This window comes from Vigna unguiculata, chromosome 1 (genome assembly GCF_037176805.1).
Source record: "Vigna unguiculata cultivar grain cowpea cultivar isolate G323 ecotype 2 chromosome 1, ASM3717680v1, whole genome shotgun sequence".
Classification (NCBI taxonomy): domain Eukaryota; kingdom Viridiplantae; phylum Streptophyta; class Magnoliopsida; order Fabales; family Fabaceae; genus Vigna; species Vigna unguiculata.
The window spans coordinates 34363086-34381721 of NC_140792.1; the positions used below are offsets into that span (position 1 = coordinate 34363086).

Consider the following 18636-nt stretch of genomic DNA (forward strand, 5'->3'; position numbering starts at 1 on the left):
CAATTCGTAAATTCCTTAACTTATTCAATAAACATGTCTTAAAAATGTATAATTTCAATAGAGTTTGTTTAATCACAATAAAAGTTACATGAGGAACACTTTTCTTCTATAAATTGTTGAATGAGTTATTAAATGAAAAACGCAGTGTGGATAAAATTGAAAAACACATCTATTAATGAAAAACACATGTAAGATGGGATGCCTCAAAGTACAATTGCATCAATGCCATTTCAGAGTAAAAGGGCAAAGCTTCTTCAAATGGTAACTGTTGATGAACCAATAAGAAGGCGCCACGTATCGACACACCATGCGGTGAACCCCACCAGAACGCACCCGCATCTCTCTCTTCTCCCTCTACTTCCTCCCGATTCAAAGATCTGCAACTCTCCCTCCCTCTTTCTCCCTCTCTCTCGCATGAATTTTTTCTCTGTGTTGCCATGACGGAACCAACGGAGCCATGCACGTCTTCTTCGTTGGCGAGGGACTCTACCACCGTGATTCACCCAAGGCGGGAGCCCTTTGAGCACGGCCTCTTGCCAATCCCACGCCTCATTTTCTCCGACCCCGCGCAAACCCTAATTCCGTTGAAGAAGAAGCTTCTAGAGTTATCCTCCAACCATCGAGTCGGCTCGGCGGCCATCTCTGAGGCATTGCAGATCTCCATTGAGCACGCCAGACTCGTCATCGATACGCTCGCCTCGATTCTGCCATCCGACTCCGAACCTCTTGTCGCCGCAAAGCTCGGCGAAGCCGATTCCGTCGGCGTCGACGTGCATGATCTGGTACTGTTTCTCTACATTCAATCCTACAAGAGGCTCCTCCCGCGGACGCACAAGGACTCCGCTGCCGTCGTCGATGTCTGGCCTTCCACTTCCGCCTTCGATGGCTACTTGTCCGCCCTCTCGCCGCTTCAGGTGAATTCTACGTTTTCCTTCGATTCTTCCATTTTTTGTGAGGTAATTCGATTTGTTATTAAGCGCTATTAGCTACAACGGTGCTGTTCCGGACCAATGCATTGCTTAGTTACTGTAATGTAGGATTAATTTTATGGTGGTGACTCTCACATTTGAAGCCTTGGATTAGTTTTTGTAGCAGATGTTCGTTGCTGTTTCGTTCTTTATGTTTAGTTTCTCTTTGATTACTGTATTAAACTGCTGATAATTTTGTTTTGATTTATTCTGTCGTTGATTTGGTACAAACTGTGTTGATTCTGATGTCAAGTGGTATGCAGCTTGTTCGCAGCAACAGTAGGCGGTTTATGCCATCGCAGAGTGATGAAGAGGCGCATCAGTTGTCATATCTGCAAAAACACTTGTCTAACATTCTGTCTCTTCTAGCAGAGCCTGTGGATGGAGAAGGCGAAGAATCTATGGTTTGTTAATTTGCTGTGTTATTGGTTGTTGCTGATTTTGAATGCTATTCTTTATTTCTGATTTTCTCAATTTAAAATACTTGGTTTATAACTGCATTGTGTGTTTATTCTTCTTAGTTTTGTTTTTATTTTATTTTCATCTGTGAGATATATTCTTGTAATTCAAATAGTGCTTTTGGCGATTTTCCTTGCAATCCAAGAAAAGAGATCTTCTTGAATGCCATGGAAAATAGTTTTGCATCACTTGTTGTATGCTTGTTCTTGTGATCAACTGTTGCTTAGCTCCTGTAGAATGATACTGTTTATTTATTACTTAATCATATTACTACATTGTTTTCTCGTTGCTATTAATTTTGTGTGAACCCTGAACTTGATATTTTGAGCATATACTCTGAAGACATCGGCTATTAAGAATTTTGTAGTAGATAGGTACCCTCCCTCCTGTGTCACCATCCTGTATGATTGCAACTAGTTATTCTGTTTTTGTGATATATTGTGAGCATTGCAATATCCTCATGGGGAGCAGAAAAACCAATTTTCTGTAGCTTGTCTCACTCTTCTTTGATTTATTAGGCCGTGCAGGGTTTCATGTAAGATAAGAATATTGTGCAAGTGCCTCTGTGTTGGTTGAAATTCTTGCTTTTGTTATCCGGGGTTGTGATCTTCCAATTGAGTGATCTTCTAGAGTTGCCCGGGGTTGTGATCTTCTAATTGAGTTTTGGTCCACTGAGTTAGGGATGTGCTGACTGACAAATTGTACTAATAATGAGTGAAATTGAATTGGTCTATTCATATACATGTCATGCATCGTGCAGTATAGAGTTAGCATGATTGCTCAATCTCTACAGACAAAAAAGCAACAGTTTTTATTTATTTATTTGTTTTGAGGTGAGGGATAAAAACAGGCAATTTGGTTGCTGGCCATTTCTTTGTTCTTATTTGTTAACGGCACAACTTATAGTTTAATTTGATTAGGATGCCAGCATGTTCTCCTTCTTTTTAATGCAAAGCCAACATCTCTTGATTTTAATGCCAGTCCCCTCACTTCTGTGCGCTTCTTATTGTATATGCACGTGGCAAAGTATATAACCTTGTTGTTTGGCTGTCAATGTCATTAGTGATTAGTAATCATAACAATTAAAGGATATGCTAGATTTAGAGTGACATCAACATGCAATTTCTTTTACTGAGCCATTGATTATCACATGGTTAAATGGTACCACCTTTTAATTGGGGCATGATAGTTTTAGGAAGTGGTGCATTTCTAAGTTTTCCCCTCCCAAGTAAAATTGACTCTGTAGCCTAAGATCATACAGTTTGTTACTGGATGGAAAGGTATAGGAATTTTCAAACTTTTTTTAACTTGTCTTTGATTAAATGTTTCATTACAGCAATTTAATTTTTATTGAATCAAATTTATGTTTTTTTAGTTTATTATCTTAACATTGTTTTGCTTAATTGATAGGTTTTAACCATGGATAGTTTTGAGCACCTTGGGTTTCTAATTCAGTTTGGTGACAAGGGATCTGAAGGAAATTCTTTCAGTCAATTTTCTCCCTTTTTTGCAAATTCAGATCCTGACATGCCTGCTGTTCCTGTTCCTGCTGCTCAAGTTCATGATTGGCTTCTACAAAATATTGCTGCTGCTTTGGAATATATTTCTGAACGGACTTCTTCTAAGGAAAATGGGCCAGTTTCTCCTTCTGATCACGATGTTGCTATGACTGATGCATCCAGTCCCTCAGTTAATAAGGTCTCAACCAGTACTAGAGGTGCAAGTTTCATTGAAGGGATTTCCAAATCGTCATATATGAAGCATGCACCCGACGTTAAAGGTTCTACTGTTAAGGTTTGTTTCTAATACATATATTCATATATTTATCTGTTTTTCAAGTATAACGTTACTCACATTTGGGATTATTTTGATATATCATTGAGGCTACTGATCCTAAATAGCTACTTAACCCTTCATATTATGTTTTCATATAGGGATGCTGATAAGTGTAGTAGGCAAGATGAAGAGAATATTCTGTAGAAGAAATTTAAGATGAAATTACTAAATGATGAAGAGAATATTTTAGGGAGAAACTCTGAACGAAATGACCTCATTTAGTTGGTTTTTATGCTTAATACACACAAGAGCTTGCACACCCTCACAAACCCACTCTTAATTGTCTAAGTGGGCTATTTTCTAGGCTAAAGTGTAAAACATGTGCAACTTCCTTGATACACGAGTAAAACAACTGGTGTACTTGAATATGCAATTTCCTGAGCACATGAATCTACTATTTCTTAAGTATGGTAAGTAAGTATTGTTTGTTCCAGCATACTCTAGATGGACATTTGCTTCTAAATAGCTATGTAGCTCATAGTTTTCAACTTGATGTAATAAAAAATGACTAAAATTTGTCTTTTGGTATTGGTCACATGCAATTTTCTGAAAGTTTGCAATTTGAAACTGCCAGGGTTTGTCTGTTTATGTCTGAACAAGCTATCTGCTTATAGATTTAGGTTCACGATTTGAATATTATTCTAAATGCTTGATGCATTATGTTAGGCATGAGCTCCAGCTTGAGAATTAGGTTTGGAGGGTATATACTAGGTGGAGGAAACACTGGAGTTTGTGGGCTGCTCAGGTTAGTTAAACAGACAGTTAGGGTTCATGTATTTAAATAGGGAGATGGGTGCAGCTGTGAAGGCAGTGGAAGTTTATTTTGTAGTAACTAAAACTTTCTGTTTTAAGAGCGAACGAACCCTTTAAGGTGGCACTACAGACTCCTTGTTCATGTTTGTAGAATTAACAAAATTCTTTCATTATTTCTCCTTTCTACCTTTTCCCTGTTCTGCCTATTCTATTTTGAACCAGAGCTAATCTTAATCCTATCATATTTCCACTCTCTGTATGCATGAAAGATTTGTTTGTACTTTGTACTTTGTATTATTATTATTATTATTATTATTATTATCATTATTATATATTATTGCATTGGTTTTTAAATTGTAGAAAGTGTGAAATGCATGTATTACCAATGTCTGCATTTGATGGTATGCTTAGTGAGTTTTGTGTCACACAAGCCTCATCAAATAAAACTAAATTTTCCCCCTTAACTAATGTTGTATAGAGGTCAACTTAGGTATCGATCCAAGGAAAACATTTCAATTGAGTTCATTGAGTAATTTCTTTCTCAACAAAACAAGAATTGGGGAATGGAAACAATGAAAAGTAAATGAACAATAGAAAGCAAAGCGTAATCTAAAAACTAAAAGTAATATGCAAGAAACTGAGTAAAGGAAACACAAAGACATAGGTGCACTAATAGAAATTGTCCAGAAACATAAACATGTGACGACAAAGCAAAAATATAAAATAAAATGCAAGTACAAATTAACAGTGCAGTAACGTGAATGAAAATGCAAAACAAGGAACGTAAATGTGTAAGACTGAAATGAAATGAAACAAATGCAAAGATACATTCTAATCCGTAGAAATAGCTGGAAATGAAATTCTGATTGGTAGAAAATGCTTAGAAATTAATACCAATTGGTAGAAGTGCAAGAAATTATAAAAGCAAAGCCAGAACAGCAAGAACAGTAAATGAAATGGAAGTAAAGCAGAATTAGGAATTGAGAGCTAGTGCAGAGACGCATGGAAATGCATAGAGATTAAAGGAATGATAAGAATCAACAATACTCCATTGCAAAGAAAATTTGAAAGTGAGTATCCATGGAACTCCATTGATTACAGAACACCAAACCCCAAAAGCAGAGAAAAACGTGAAAAAAAAACCCAGTGAAGTATGTTCTGCCTCCCTCCCTATGGCTGCTGTCTCACGTTCCAAAAGCACCAAATTAACCTAATTTCTTTCTTTTTGGGCTATTCCATGTTCAGCCCACAATACAAGTTTGCGAGAAAGAACAATACACCCTAGGATACAAAAATTACCCCTACATACAAGAAAAGCTAAAACAACGCTGGCAACCAATCCTTGCAAATGTCCACGATTTTCCAAATTAAACTGTATCTAGCTCAAAACTCCAAAAAATATGTTATTGCACTCAAATTAAAGCTCTTTGAGTCTAAAATCCAACACACAAAGAATAAATTCAATTAGACACTAGTAAAGAAAGTTATGAGAAAAATAACTAGCAAAGGTCAGAGCTGAAAATCCTGCGTTTTTGGCTGCGTTGGGCGCCGCGGTATGTGCGCTGGCGCCACTCAATGGTGCCAACATAGAGAGCATGGTTTTAAAATGTGCAGGGCACGAATAAAATGGTGCCAAGTGGTGCTGTAGCTCTTAAACTTTCTAAAAGTTGAAAAACCAAGCTAATAGTGAAAGATAAAACATAAAGATCCTAATGGGGTGTAATAAGCCTTAGTATGAGAATATAGAAATTTAGTTATCAGCTAGTGTTATCAATTTGTGGATTTTGGAAAATGGAGGAAAGCCAATAATCTGTTATGTCATGTTGCAAATAGCATCATAGGCTAATAGCAGAAGTCACTCAATGTTTGAAATATCTTGTATGATATCAATGATGTATTTGAAAAAAGTTATGTTGTTCACAAATGAAAGTAAGGTGCATAAAAATTGGCATAATATTAACTCTAAGGAGGTGTTTGTTTCATGAAATCTTTTTGCATTCTCAGGAATATGAAAGTTAGGGTGTTTATTCCTATTTTTGTTAGTAGGTTATCAAAATATGAAAGTGTCATTTACATTTCCATGTTGTTACCTTCTAAATGGAAGAGACCTGATGGGGATCGAGTAGTAAGCATTGGGCCGGAAGAAAGGATTGTCCAAGAAGCAGCCACAAAGCCCAAAGAGTGGATTGTTTACAAAAGAAAAGGAAAAAAATGAGCTGGCAAAAGGAATTAGTTATAGAGAGAGAATAGAATCCCTTTTATTAAGGAGGTACGAGAGTAGAGGGGGAGAGAGGAACGTGTTATGGTTGGACCGAGTAGTTGTTACGCTACTCTGTAAGGAGCAGTGCTCTGGGGTATTAGAAAGACGTATCCTTTCTAGTACATCTTCTTTTTTGCCGATTTCAGCGATAAATAATACTATTACCGTATCCATTCCACCTTTACCTAGTTTTTTTCTATCTTTATATTATTTGTTTGTGGCGGTCTGCATCAGTGGTCCGACCTGCCCTGTGGATGCCCCCGAGGAAGAAGACCGGCAAGAAACAGACCGTAGACGACAGCGATTCAACGTCGGAGCCACCGGAAACGGGAATAGCCATGGATTCACGTTTAGATATGTTGGAAAAAGAAATGACCAACCTGAAATATTCCATGGATGCTATGCGTCTTCAGGCGCTCGAGAATCACAAGGCAATGGAGACTTTACGGGCAGAGAACGCTGACAATCAGTCAAGGTTGTTGGAAATCCTTTCCAAAAATGTGGGTGGGTCATGGCGAACTGACAACGAGAATTCGGGGAACCTTATCCCGAAGATGGACAAAACCCCAGACGGTGGAACCAAATCATCGACGCACACAATGGGTAGCGGGGGTCGAGGCCCAAAGAAGTTACAGGGTGCTTCACTGGATGAATTTCGACAATCTGTCAAGAAAGTGGAACTTCCCATGTTCATGGGAGAGGATCCTGCGGGGTGGATAACTAGAGCGGAAGTTTACTTTCAAGTGCAAGAGACTACCGATGAAGTTCGCATCCATTTGGCGCAACTATGTATGGAGGGAGGAACCATCCACTTCTTTAATTCATGATAAATGAGGAAGAAGATTTATCGTGGGATCAATTCAAACAAGCCTTGTTGGATAGATATGGCGGATTAGGTGAAGGGAATGCTTATGACCAGCTCACGGCATTACGACAAACAAATGACGTTGAACAATATATTCAGGATTTTGAATTCTTGACAGCTCAAATACCCAAAATTCCTGAACAACAATATTTTGCCTATTTTCTGCATGGATTAAAGGAAGACATAAGGAGGAAGGTACGCAGTTTACATGCTTTGGGCACGTTGTCGAGGGCTCGTCTCATGAATGTAACGAGGGCGGTGGAAGCAGAATTGCAGGGAAAGGACAATGTAAACCCTACACATGGGAGAATTGCCTCACGTGGTGGGTCCCACGCCACTATGAGGTCTAATTTCACATTTCCTAACAAACCTTCACACACCAGTGATAGAGGTGTCAAGCATTATGGGTCCGTTGGAGATATAAGTGGACATGGGCCCAACTCAAAAAACGAAACGTTTGACCGACCCAAGAATGGCCCACGTGATAGAGGGGTCGAGCATTTATTCTATGGGGACTTGTTAGAACGAAGACAAAAAAGCTTGTGTTTTAAGTGCGGCGGTGTGTACAGTCCACAACATATTTGCCCTGACAAACATCTAAAGATTATGTTAGCAGATGAGTTGGACGATAGTGAGGATGACCCAGAGTTGCAGAAGGGCAAAGATGCTGCCGCAGACCCGTACGATGGTGAATGCAGTACCCTCAGTTTACAATGCCTTTCGCAGCGGCAGGGGGAACAACCACAAACCATGAAACTCGAGGGAAGGATTCACGGGATTCGAGTCTGCGTTTTGGTGGATAGCGGCGCAACACACAACTTTATCTCAAGAAAATTAGTGGAGTCAATGGGGTGGAAGAAGGAGCCCACGCCTAGCATGCGCATTTTGATGGGCGACGGCCATCGTGCTGACACAAGTGGCATATGTCGTAATCTCCCGATGGAGTTGGGTAGGTTGCAGTGTGTCTTGGATGCTTTTTCATTTGATCTACAAGACATTGATATGGTGTTGGGGATTGCGTGGTTGACTTCTCTAGGAGAAATGGTGGTGGATTGGAAGCTACAGACCATGAAAATAAATGTTCAAGGTACTGTAGTACTTCTACGCGGAATTGGGGAACATTGGACATCTCAAACAACACTGCATGGCTTGGTTGGTAGCAATTCAAGGCAGGTGGATGGGCTTATGATGCGCCTTGATATTCGTCGCCCAAAGGAAGAAGAAGATCGATTAAGCCATCTTAATGATCAACAGCGAGAAGAAATCGATGCCATTTTGGATATATTTGCGCAAGTGTTCCAAGAGAAAAAGGGGCTTCCACCCATACGCGCCAAGTCACATTGTATAAACTTGTTTCAAGGACAGGGTCCAGTGAATGTTCGTCCTTATCGTTATGCACACTACCAGAAGGATGCGATAGAAAGGCAGGTCAAGGATTTATTGGATAATGGAGTTATAAGGCATAGCAATAGTGCTTTTTCCAGCCCGGTCATTCTTGTTCGCAAGAAGGATCAATCTTGGCGCATGTGTGTTGATTATAGGGCACTGAATAAAGCAACTATACCTGATAAATTCCCAATTCTAGTGATAGAAGAATTATTGGATGAGCTCCATGGGGCCAAATTTTTTACGAAATTAGACTTGAAATCGGGGTACCATCAAGTGCGGATGCGAGAAGAGGATATCCACAAGACCGCTTTTCGGACCCATGAAGGACATTATGAGTATCTTGTAATGCCTTTTGGCCTAATGAATGCCCCATCGACATTTCAGGCTTTGATGAATGAGGTGTTCCGGGGGAAGCTTAGACGATATGTGTTGGTCTTTTTTGACGATATTTTAGTCTATAGTCCAAACTGGATTGATCACTTGAAACACTTACAAGAGGTGTTGTCGGTGTTGGAGCAACATACGTTTTTTGCAAATCAGAAAAAATGTTGGTTTGCTCAAAGATGTGTGGAATACCTTGGCCATATTGTCTCTGGAGAAGGAGTGGCAGTCGATCCAGCAAAGGTGTAGGGAGTTGTTGATTGGCCGGTTCCTAAGAGTGTTAAAGGAGTTAGGGGGTTCCTTGGGCTGACTGGATATTATAGGAAATTTATTCAAGATTATGGGAAGGTGGCGAAACCTTTAACAGACCTTACAAAAAGGGATGCTTTTAAGTGGACCGCGGAGGCCCAAATAGCTTTTGAAGAACTCAAGAAGAGGGTAACCTCAGCTCCGCTATTGGCCTTGCCTAACTTTGAAGAAGAATTCGTGGTGGAGTGTGATGCATCGGGGTTGGGGATCGGAGCCATACTCATGCAAAATAAACACCCAATAGCTTTTTTCAGCAAGGCTTTGGGAACAAGAAATCTGAGCAAATCAGCTTATGAGAAAGAGTTGATGGCAATTGCTTTGGCTATAAATCATTGGTGTCCTTACTTGTTGGGCAGAAAATTTTTGGTCACTACAGATCATAAAAGTTTAAAACAATTATTGCAGCAAAAGGTCATCACAGGCAATCAACAAAATTGGATGGCTAAGTTGTTAGGATACAACTTTGACATTGTTTATAAACCGGGAAGTGAAAACAAAGGGGCGAATGCTTTATCTCGGAAGATAGACGAGGGAGAATTGCGAGTATTAACACATTTTCCAATGTGGTTGGATTGCCATATTGTCCTTTCGGAAGTCCATAATGATATTAAGCTTAAGGAAGTTATTGACCAGATCAATAGGGGAGAAAGAGAGGCGGCGGGATTTGAGTATAGACAAGGGGCTCTTTTCTACAAGGGCAGATTGGTGCTTTCCGAAAATTCTGCTTGGATCCCAAAGTTGTTGGAAGAATACCATTCAACCCCTCAAGGCGGACATTCGGGGTATTATAGAACATATCGAAGGATGGCAGCTAATTTGTACTGGAGAGGCATGAAAAAAAGAGTTCAAGAGTATGTGCGCTCTTGTGATACGTGCCAGAGGCAGAAGTATCTTGCGACGTCCCCGGGAGGGCTCTTGCAGCCACTACCCATTCCAGCGCGAGTATGGGATGATATTTCGATGGAATTCATCACGGGGCTGCCAAAATTTAAAGGGTATGAAGCTATATTTGTCATAGTGGACAGACTTTCTAAATATGCTCATTTTCTTCCGTTAAAACACCCTTATACTGCAAAAACTTTGGCTGAGGTGTTTGTGAAAGAAATAGTGAGGTTACACGATGTTCCTATCTCAATTGTGAGCGACAGAGATCCCATTTTTATGAGTCAATTCTGGAAAGAGTTTTTCAGGTTGCAGGGCACGACTCCAAACATGGGAACAACTTATCACCCACAATCGGATGGTCAAACGGAAGTCATCAATCGCTGCCTCGAGACATACCTGCGTTGTTTTGTGACTGATCAACCTAAAGAATGGTGTCATTGGCTACCTTGGGCGGAATATTGGTACAATACTACCTTCCATGAGTCCACACAAACCACTCCTTTTGAAGTGGTGTATGGCAGGAAGCCCCCATCGTTAATACGGGGATCTCAAGGGGAAATACGAGTGGAAGTTGTTCAACGGGAGAATTTAGACAGAGATGAGGCTTTGAAACAGCTCAAACACCATTTACAGAGGGCCCAGGAGCGTATGAAAAATCAGGTTGACCTTAAAAGGAAAGAACGCAATTTCGACATAGGAGATTGGGTGTTTTTGAAATTGAGACCTCAGAGACAACAATCTGTCCTATCCAGAATTAATGCCAAATTGTCTGCAAGGTATTATGGGCCTTTTGAAATCATTGGTCGTGTGGGAACTGTAGCTTACCGCTTGAAGTTACCGGAGACAGCTAGAATTCACCCTGTGTTTCATGTGTCTTTGCTAAAAAAGGCGATAGGAAACTACCAAGTGCAGTCTGAATTACCTACAGGCTTGGGAGGGGATTGTGTTGACACATGGGTTCCAATCACAGTGTTGGCTTCGCGAGTAGTGGTTAAAAAGGGTGAACAAGTAAAACAGTGGTTGATACAGTGGGCTGCAAAACCAATTGAAGAAGCCACTTGGGAAGATGTTGTGGTCATACGTAGCCAATTTCCTCATTTGAATCTTGAGGACAAGATTATTATTAATGGAGGGGGCAATGATGGGGATCGAGTAGTAAGCATTGGGCCGGAAGAAAGGATTGTCCAAGAAGCAGCCACAAAGCCCAAAGAGTGGATTGTTTACAAAAGAAAAGGAAAAAAATGAGCTGGCAAAAGGAATTAGTTATAGAGAGAGAATAGAATCCCTTTTATTAAGGAGGTACAAGAGTAGAGGGGGAGAGAGGAACGTGTTATGGTTGGACCGAGTAGTTGTTACGCTACTCTGTAAGGAGCAGTGCTCTGGGGTATTAGAAAGACGTATCCTTTCTAGTACATCTTCTTTTTTGCCGATTTCAGCGATAAATAATACTATTACCGTATCCATTCCACCTTTACCTAGTTTTTTTCTATCTTTATATTATTTGTTTGTGGCGGTCTGGATCAAGACCACATTGACTCTTTTAACAAAAATGAGAACTAAATTGAGACGAAAAAAATTGAGACTGCATTCAATATTTTCGACAAAAATTGGGACCAAAAGGGCTATTAAACCTGCTTATTAATAGAATGCTTATTAATAGAATATTGTCCTCTTCTCTCAACAATAGGGATCTTTTGCAGTTGGTGTTGTTAGTTAGTTTATGTAGGCTCTTTCTTTTGACCATTGGAATACTGTTATCCCTATCTTAAGATACCTCAAAAGAGGTCCAAGACAAGGTATGCTATATGAAGATAAAGGAAATACCCAAATCTATGAGTATTGTGGTGATGATTGGGCAGGCTCCCCTACTAACAAATGCTCTAGTACAAGATATTGTGTTTTCCTTATAGGAAATATTATTTCTTGGAAAAGTAGTTGTCCCATCAACAACTGAATCCAAATATAGGACAATGACGTCTCTTACCTGTGAACTTTTATGGGTGAAACAACTTCTTCAAGAACGTAACTTTTGTGAGATTCAACAAATGAAAATGTATTGTTGTAACGAGGTTGCTCTTCATGGTGCTTCCAATATAGTGTTCCATGGGAGGACTAAACACAAAAATTAATTGTCACTTTGTTGGTGAAAAGTTGTCTAAGGATTCAATGATCCTTAGACAAGTTTGTACTGAGTTCGTCAAATTCAATGATGAACTTGTAGATATGTTAACAAAATCCTTTAGGGGACCCTTAACTAAATTTATTTTTTCCAAGCTTGGTATTTACAATTTGTATGCTCCAACTGTAGGGAGAGGGTTAGAATAGGTATTAAATATAGGTAGAAAGTAGTTGTATTTGAAATTTGCTATATGCTGTACCTAGTACCTGAGGATCTAGGTTGATCTTTGCTCTCTCCTATACTCATTGTATCAAAACTCTATCAATATAAATATGAAAACATATGAGAGGAGTGTTTAAGCTTTCTCTAACTCTCTCAATATTAGTCTCTTTTATTTCTCAACTCTGGTATTGCAATTATATAACCTAAAACAAGTTCCCCCCTAAATTTCATTTGGCTGGGTACTCGCCAAAGATGACAAGAGGATGCTTGCTTTAACCACAACAATGATAGAGGTTGTAATAGAAGATGGATTCAAAATTGTGGATGGGAGAGATACTGCTATGCATTGAGCTATATCACCACTATAGCTGCTATTTAACAACTCTGATTGATATTGGTTGTTATAGTCATATTTGAAAAGAGGGTTTGGTTTTTCATGTTGATTTAGTTTTTGAGCATCTCTACCAAACTTTTCAAAAATTTAGTTCCTTAAAAAAAGATATGCCACCATCTTATGGTATGGTATTGTTTGAGTGAATATATGTTTTTACTGCTTGAATCACCATCTTTTGCATCTTACTTCATGTGTGTTCGTAAATTGAGAGGTCAGTTTAGATTGCTGTTTATAACTATATATGTAGTATGCTAATAGAAATTCTGTTTGATCATTCAGGTTCTAAATTGCCACGAGTCTGCCATATACATCTTAGCTCCTTTGAGATATGCTACTGTCTATGGGTGTTCAGATGCAACAATAGTTCTGGGAGCAGTAGGCAAGGTAATACTTAGTAACTTTGTGTCCTGCTTGTGAAAGGAGCATAATGATTCTGTAAGGAATGAACAATTATGAAATTTGTTTTTGTACCAAAATGCATTGTTGTTAAACGGTGGGCATGATGTCGGAATGGCAGTATGTAGGGGTGGAGAATTGATATCTCCCATGCGAAGGCTATGGCATGACCATTTTGTTATGGCAGGCCATGATGCCTGCAATGTCCGTGGTGCCAAATGTGCTTTCTGACAAATGAGAAACCTTCGCCCAGAAATGGGTGGGACTGACCCAAAGATTTTCATGTTATAACCCATCACCAAAAGTTGTTTGAAACCCTAAAGCAGTAAAATACTTGTTTAGCCATCCAGCAGTGTGTCTGGTCACTCCTTTTGAGTCTCTTCTTCCATGTATATTTTATGAAGGCATTGACATCATCTCCTCCTGGCAGCAACCCATATTCTGGCTGCCAATTCGTCTCTCTCTCCATTATTGGTTTATTTCTTTGTTTCTTTCCCTTTTCTTTTCCATTTTCTGGCCAGCTTCTCCAGCGACCCACCTCTTTCTGTTTCAATTGATTCTGTCTCCGTTTTTTTAGTTCTGTTACTCTGCTTTTTTCTTTGGCCCTAGTGCTCCACCTCACTGCATTCTTCCCCCTTGTAGTCTACTTCTCTTATGCTCATTTATTTTTATTTTTGGTTGTTACATGAACTTGATTTCTTTTACTTTTGAGTGAACTATTGAATCTGTGACATTGTCTTCAAAGTTTATCAAATATGCTATTTTTAGTCTATTGTTTTTTTATCATAAGTTTTTTCTTCTTTCTAGTTCGAGTCTGCAGTTTATGTTATTATGTCTTTTGTGCATGTTATAGCCCCATACCTCTGCCATAGGCCGCAATGCCATCTGCCATACTTTTATGGTGGATTTGTGGTATCTATGAGTATGAGTTATTTCCCTTCAGTTTCTTCAGAATCTTATTTGTAACATATGCACAAGCTAATGTTACCTGTGGAGGAGCTGGTTTCATTTTCTCTTATTTTTCTCCCCTGGAAGTATTTATGGAGAATTGGAACGGGCCATAATTGTCATCATTTAATATAACACCTTTCAATAAGGTACTTTTAGGTGTCAATTTTTTATTTATTTTTTATTTATACTGATTTATCCTTTTGGATTCACTTTACTGCATTCTACTACTTTCAAAGATACAATTGAACTATTTACTCATTATTTTGAATTCTTTTGGTACGACATGGTAATGGGAGGGGAGGCGTTTTACTGATTTTCTGCCTACTAGTAGAATAGCTGACGCTTAATTTGCAGAAAAGAAGTTGATCTCTCTGGGTTCGTACTTTTGTTTGCCAGGCTGTCAGAGTAGAACATTGTGAAAGAGTTCATGTAATCGTAGCAGCAAAACACATTTGTATTGCTAATTGTCGGGAATGTGTTTTCTTTTTGGGAGTGAACCAGCAACCTCTTATTGTTGGTGATAACCATAAACTGCAGGTGAGCTTCTTCATTTACCGTTGCATTTTTAGTGAAGTTGGTACTCTGGCCTTCCAGGTTGGCTTCTGCATGAAAATGAGCCAATAGATTTTGGAACTATGTTAAAGCATCATGAAATGTTTGTACTGAAGAATTAAAAAGATTGAATTGTGATGTTCTTTGTGGCTTAATTGGTATAATTTTGCAGAATATAGGTTGGTACCTACAGAACATGGTGCTCTTCGTTGAGGTGTAGTGTTGGACATGTCTCTGACAGTGTAGCTATACAACACATATTAGGCACTCCTCACTAGCTGCCTACTTATTTCTTTTGAAACTTAGCTCAGATACTTGTTCCATGCCAACACCTCAATACACTTGGAGACTAAGTTCAACACTTCAGGGAAAGTATGAAAAATGTTCAATATTTTAAACAACTTCACGAGTCAGTTGAAAATATTTAAAATATTAAAAAATAATGCATCTCATTTTTTTTTGGAAGGTCATTATTTGATTATAATAAAAAGAAACGTAAAACTTTACAAGTTCTTTTGAGGTGAGTACACTTGTGTTGACTGTGACTCAATAAATATCTTATAGGAAGAAAGAGAATGAAAATGAATATACTAAGCTTAATTATTAATTTAAATAATTTGTTTTATACTTTTGCTCCTCACATTTAATTTCATCTGAGTCTCTTTCTCTCTCTTTACACATACAAGCAGAGAGATAGAGAGAAATTGTAACGGAAAGCTCTTAGATTATTTTTGTACCACTGTAGTTTGCTCTTAGGGGAGTGATAAGGTAACTTAGTGGTTAGATGGAAAGGAAGGGAGGGAAAGGTCGTGGGTTCGATCCTCTGCTAACAATTTGGAGAAATAAGGTTGGTTTGATGGGTTTAGAAGTGCGGATGAGAAAGGTTGTGGGTTCAATTTCTCCACTGATAAAAAAACTAACAATTAACATTTGCCGATAAAGAAAAATGTAGTTTACCCTTTACAGGGTTAGTGTCAAGCGGCAATATCTTTGTATTTTTAATCATTGGGATGTCATTTAGCCTTATTTGTTACTACATTTTTTTCCTCAAATGTGCAGAAAGGAGTTAATGAAATCACTGCAAAATATTGGGCTACTATTTATAAAATTACTATCAGCCTAGTGCTTTTGAATCGTGACACTGACACATGAGTGGATAAAATAGTTTCTCTAGCTATTAGTAAGTGACTGATACACGAGTGGATGAAATAATTAGACTGTAAATAGGTTTACTTTGAGCTTGTTTATGGGTCGTAATTTGTTGCTGTACTGGTATTATTTGCAATTTTTAATTCTAATGTGTTGATTATTAATTTTTAAAACGCAGTACATTCATAGTTATAAAGAGTAGTTGAGAAAGAAACAAAAAGGTTAACCCAATCGCCATAAGAAAGCTTTAAATGATGAAATGGATAAATCCTTAAAAGTCATCCTGTATCAGTATATTTGGTGCTTGGCAAGAACAAGCCTTTTGAGTTTGTCTTCAAAATCTATTAACAGATTACTAACTATTCTTTTATATGACTACAAATATAGTATTTGTTTAATTCGAAAAACAATATGGTCTCTAAGTAGCATCTTACTGAAGTCGTTTTCCTGACCACATTTATGCTTCTAGTGACACTACTAGCTTTTTTGTTCTTACAATGTATGCTTATTTTTCTTTATAGTTCTCCCTTTTCTCTGCCGAATTCCTTGTTTGAAATCTTCCTTATAATGTTAACAGGTTGCTCCCTATAATACTTTTTATTCCCAATTGGAGGAGCATATGGACGAAGTTGGAATTGTGCCCACAGTTAACCGATGGGATGAGCCTCTAGCATTGGGCATGGTTGATCCGCATGATTCATTGTCTCATCCAGCTGGTGTCTCTGATGTTCAAGCTGAGTCTGCTATGCGGGTGGACCCAGATCAATTCACTTATTTTGTGGTATGAATTTTTCTTTGTTACTGACTTGTATGACAAGTGGACTTTTTGGTGTAGGCAGCCTTTTAATGGATATTCATGTTTGCCATTAGATAATATATCGTCCAGGGTATTAAGTAGTGCGAGCGGCCCCTACCTGCTACAGAGGCTGCTGTAGCGTGGCCATAGCCGATCAAATAGTGGGCTTAACAACAGCCATAACAAGCACTATAGCGACAGTTTGTGTTGATTCCAATAGAATTCCTCTGATGGAAGACATTAGGGCGATTTTGGGATTTTAATATCCAAAGTTAAATCTAGAGATGTATTAATAGTGTTAGATACCCACTTCTAACAAATAGCGATAATGTTAAAAGACTTGGAGTTAGAAGATGATAATTGATAATTGATAATTTTTAGCTAGGAGACATTTATTTGAATTTGTTGGTATTTGTATATTTTGTTTGAGTTAAGACACCTGTGGCACTTTATTTTTAATTATGAATTTTATAAATTTTTAGTAATTTTTATCATTATTAATAATTCATATAGTAAATTAATTCAAAGTAGTGGCTACTCTTCTATACTCTATCCCGCTTTAATGTTTATGGAACGGGCTGGTATTTATAAACATTGATATTGTGTGTATGATAAGTAAATTTTCAGGTATGAGCAGTGTTCAAGGTGCATTTCTTTAATCTTTATTTAGTCGTGATTTTACTCTGTCCGCTTGTTGTCATGCAGATTCCCAACTGGTTTGGAGGAGAATCCACTGGGGCTACAAAAGGCAACCCATTCACGTTACCAGATGCTTATATGGCATCTCAGAATAAAAATGTATGCATATGCTGTTAATTGATTAGTATATGAACTATTGGACTTCCAATCAAGTGTTTTATTTTTAAGGATGTGAAATATGTTTCATTCTGAATGGATTTTATCTTTGCAGCAAAAAAGTTTAGAGGAGATAAGGCAGCTCTTACGAGAAGCACCTTTAGAAGAAAGTCGCAAACGAGAATTGTCATCTGCTCTCCATGTCTACTTCAGGGACTGGTTATATGGTAACTATCAGTTTTTGCCTTTTAGGCCCAATGTAAGTGGGCTTTTTCTACAAGTACTTGAAGGAGAAAATAAAATGAGCGTAGAAAGTAAGGTGAATCAAACTTCTTTAAGAAATTAAAATCAGCTTTAAGAAATTAAAAGAATCAAACTTCTAAATAGAAGTTTCAATCACAAGTCAACTGATGAACAATATATATATATATTATACAAGAAGTCTGGTACAGAGCTGGTTGTTCTAATTATTTTCTAGAGGAGGCTAAGCGGATAATAGTAATAACTTTTTTCTGTTGTTGTAGGTTCCGGAAACATTCGTCAGCTTTATTTTCTACAAGGCGATTGATCTTTGTCAGACAATGCAATGGCACAGTTAATGGTACAGGAACGAGGTTTCTGGTTTCCTTTTTGCACTTCCTCTTCTATTCCCATTGCCAATTCTATTGGCGGCATAGGTAGCTGAGTTCAGATGAGGTGAATTAGAGTGACAACTATTTATGCCGTGGCATCAGCGGTGCATAGAATCGATGAAAAATACAGTTGCTAATCTGATTGTAATATTTTTTTCTTGTTTGTGAAAATAATTTACTGTAATATTTTGTTAGCCTAATTTAATGGCGCGTTTCTGAAAATTCCAGCGGCGAACATCTAGTGTACTGTCAATCTCCCAACTTCGATTTTCGTTTACTTGAGAATTCTGTTGGGTTCTATCGCTTTAGGAATTCACTTCGTATATTAACGCTGCTGGTTTACAAGTCATTGGGTGTAGCTTCTATTTAAAAGAAAAAGTGAGTCAGAGTATTGGACACAAACCATACACACTTGGTAAATGGCTGAATTTTGCTTTTGTACAAATAGCTAATATCTGTTTTCTGAACTTGTATGAAGTCGTTTTCTTACCGTATACTGCTATGAAAGATGTAATGAATATAATT

General features: G+C 38.2%; 1 protein-coding gene across 1 annotated transcript; it reads left to right on the top strand.

The window, feature by feature from the left end:
* The first annotated feature begins 233 nt into the window (after positions 1-233).
* Positions 234-18333, top strand: LOC114192097 (uncharacterized). The gene is made up of 9 exons (XM_028081682.2): positions 234-914; positions 1232-1372; positions 2838-3221; positions 13120-13224; positions 14584-14724; positions 16466-16669; positions 17390-17482; positions 17595-17706; positions 18004-18333. The coding sequence occupies exons 1-9, from the start codon at positions 438-440 to the stop codon at positions 18045-18047; spliced, it is 1701 nt and encodes a 566-aa protein (XP_027937483.1). The 5' UTR covers positions 234-437; the 3' UTR covers positions 18048-18333.
* The last annotated feature ends 303 nt before the right edge of the window (positions 18334-18636 follow it).

Bases quoted from the DNA above. Each gene is read 5' to 3' on its own strand.
- LOC114192097 (XM_028081682.2), top strand. From the start codon at position 438: ATGACGGAACCAACGGAGCCATGCACGTCTTCTTCGTTGGCGAGGGAC. The intron at 3,222-13,119 runs GTTTGTTTCTAA...TTGATCATTCAG, and splicing joins TTAAAGGTTCTACTGTTAAG to GTTCTAAATTGCCACGAGTC. The intron at 13,225-14,583 runs GTAATACTTAGT...TTTGTTTGCCAG, and splicing joins TTCTGGGAGCAGTAGGCAAG to GCTGTCAGAGTAGAACATTG.